The 2,681-nt window shown below is 52.8% G+C and overlaps 1 protein-coding gene across 1 annotated transcript in view; it reads right to left on the reverse strand.

Annotated features, from left to right (window-relative positions):
• Nucleotides 1–2,681, reverse strand: part of HADHB (hydroxyacyl-CoA dehydrogenase trifunctional multienzyme complex subunit beta) — an 8,330-nt gene that overhangs the window by 4,255 nt on the left and 1,394 nt on the right. The window contains exons 2-4 of the mRNA XM_029965968.1: nucleotides 2,519–2,563; nucleotides 1,559–1,658; nucleotides 249–336 (exon numbers count right to left, since the gene is read on the reverse strand). Coding sequence (XP_029821828.1) covers nucleotides 249–336; nucleotides 1,559–1,658; nucleotides 2,519–2,550 — 220 coding nt within the window. The 5' untranslated portion in view covers nucleotides 2,551–2,563. The remainder of the gene's footprint in view (nucleotides 1–248; nucleotides 337–1,558; nucleotides 1,659–2,518; nucleotides 2,564–2,681) is intronic.

The following is a 2,681-nucleotide window of genomic DNA, read 5'->3' on the forward strand; positions in this document are numbered from 1 at the left end:
AGCCAGAAGGTCCCCCCTGAGCCTCCTTTGCTCCTGGCAGCAGAGCCCGACCCCCCCCAGCTCCCCCCTCTTGTCAGGGACTTGCAGAAGGTCCCCCTGAGCCTCCTTTGCTCCAGGCTAAATGGCCCCTTCTTTCCCTCCCTTCCAGCAGTTTTTATATTCAAAAGCAGTGCAAGTCAGAGCTTGGGAAAGAAATTCCTCTGCAGCCTCTTTCTCAACCCCACAGCTCGTTCCCCCAGCCCACGTACCCGTGGTCATCGCCTGGTTGGAGGAAATGCAGGCCATGGTGACGGTGTGGGCCGGAGTTTTGTCGGAGAAACCCGCTCCCAAGGCAGCCTGAGACAGCAAAGGGTGTCTGTTAAATCCACAGCTTCTGCTCCACGGGCCAGAGCTGCCTCCTGCCCAGCAGCACACCTTGCCAGGGGAAGCTGAAAACAGCCCCATCGAGTTTTCATTCATTACTGCAGCAGCTCATCCCTTTCCCAGGCTGGAACAGGAGCAGAGGCAGTGCCAGGGCTCAGCTGCACTGTGAGAACAGTCACTGCCCCTCCACATTTTTTTAATAAAGGGACAAGCTAACCACACACCTCACATTTAAAAAAAAAACCAAACACATTAAAAGAGCCTCCAACTACTGGACATCACCTCTGCTTCACCTCACTGGCAAAGGCAACACGTGGAAGGGCTGATTTAGACGGCTCAGCACGAGGTGCTGTGGCTTCACAGGGAGCAGAAAACCACAGTGCACAGAGCAGTGACTCATCTGACCAGCCCACAGCTGCTCCCAGACACCTTCCCTACTTGGGGCACGGCCAACTGGTTGAAAGTTCAGCGGTTGTTCAGCTAAAATTACCCTCCAGCCCCATCTGACTGGCGGGCGACCAAAGCCGGGATTTGCATTCACGAGGCCGAAGCTGCCTCGGCACCTCCCGAGCCCTTCCAGCCCAGGCTCCATCCTGGGCTCATCCAGGAGCACAGAGCAGCAGCAGAGGCTCCAGGTGAGCACAGACCACGGTGCTGCCTCTGCCACAGGCCCTGGGGGATCAGCTGCTCCGTGGGTAACACGGGAACAAAGGGCAGCGAGGCCGCTCCAGTTCCACTCACCCCAACCCTGTGTCTGATCTGCCAACTGAAAGAACAAACACCACAACAAAGCAAACTCTCACAGCACACTCCGAGGACTTTGGGCAAGGCAGCATTCGAGTCACGCTGGTGCTTAAGAGCTGAGTGATCAGCAGTTCTTAACAAAAGCTTCCCTTGCCGGGGAGAATCAAGCAGAGGCCTCACAGCGTTAAAATGAACTATGGAAAATATGATAAAAAACTACAATAAAGGAAAACTATGGCAGATTTCGGCAGGAGGCAGAGTCAGAGAATCACAGAATAATTTTCCTTATAATCCCATGCAGTTATTTAGCAGACAATACTGCACAACTACTTCAGACTGAAATCACCTTTAAATGAACCGTAATGCAAAGAATTTAATTTTTAGCAAGTATTTGTCATCTTCAGACTAGTTGCAGAATCAGACTGGCAGGGAAATGCTGCACATAACCCACCTCTCTGGCAACATTACTGGTTTTCACCTCCTGGATAACTGTGCCATAAACAATGTAATCCACAACATCCTTTGGGACGCTGGTGCGGGTCAGCAGGCCCCTGAGGAGAGCATCAAAACAAAGGGAATTTGCATCACATCACTTAGTAACCTCTCAAACATCCTCTTCCTGCCAGCTTGGCTGGAGAACGAGGCAAGGACAGAGCCACATCTTCTGCCCCCAGCTCAGACCAAACCCCCTTCTGAGAGTGTGACTGAGTGTGGGCTGCAAACAATCTCAGTGACAATATCACTACAAATCATGACACAAGTTCATGAAGGCAACTACTTTACAGCCCAAACACCCTCCTCCTTCCCCGAAATGGTTCATGGAATCATCAAATCCCAGACTGGTCTGGGTGGGAAGGGACCTTAAACTCATCCAGTCCCACTCCCTTCCGTGGGCAGGGACACCTCCCACCAGCCCAGGTTGCTCCAAGCCCTGTCCAACCTGGCCTTGGACACTTCCAGGGATCCAGGGGCAGCCACAGCACTTTGCTCTGACTCTCAACAAAACAAACCCAGTGCTAATGACCTTCAGCTTTTGTCAAACCCCTGCAGAACGAGAGGGACAGGCAGGGTGACAGAATCAGCTCAGTGTCCTTGTTGCTACTGAGTTTCCTCTCCGTAGCCCAGGCTGTTTTTCCCAGCACTTGTAAGCACACCCCAAGAGCAGCTCTGATCTCTGTGTTTGGAAAACTGCAGTTAGGAACCAAATTCACTAAAATTTGTCAACACCACCACCTCTCTGCACCAAGACAAGCCCGTTGCAAAACCCTGTGCTTAAGCCATCTGCTACTGTGGGGGTGGCACAGGAAAGGTGAAGTCATTCAGACAAGACCAGAGCCTTGGCTTTCCAGCACTGCAACCCCAGCAGTGGAACAAGTTTTCTGAGCCCTTCCAGTGTTCACAATTCACTTACTGCAGTGCTGCCCTTGCCAGGTCGTGGGGCATCAGATCCGCGTACCTGGGAGGGGAAGGAGAGGCACAAACTTAGAGGTGTCAGAGACCAACCCAGAGTCCTGCTGTGAGCCCAGCCCAGCAGCAGAGAGCTGGGCAGGCACCAGAAATGCTCCCCTGCCTTT

The sequence above is a fragment of the Manacus vitellinus genome, unplaced genomic scaffold (genome assembly GCF_001715985.3).
Source record: "Manacus vitellinus isolate BGI_N305 unplaced genomic scaffold, ASM171598v3 scaffold_128_pilon, whole genome shotgun sequence".
Lineage (NCBI taxonomy): Eukaryota > Metazoa > Chordata > Aves > Passeriformes > Pipridae > Manacus > Manacus vitellinus.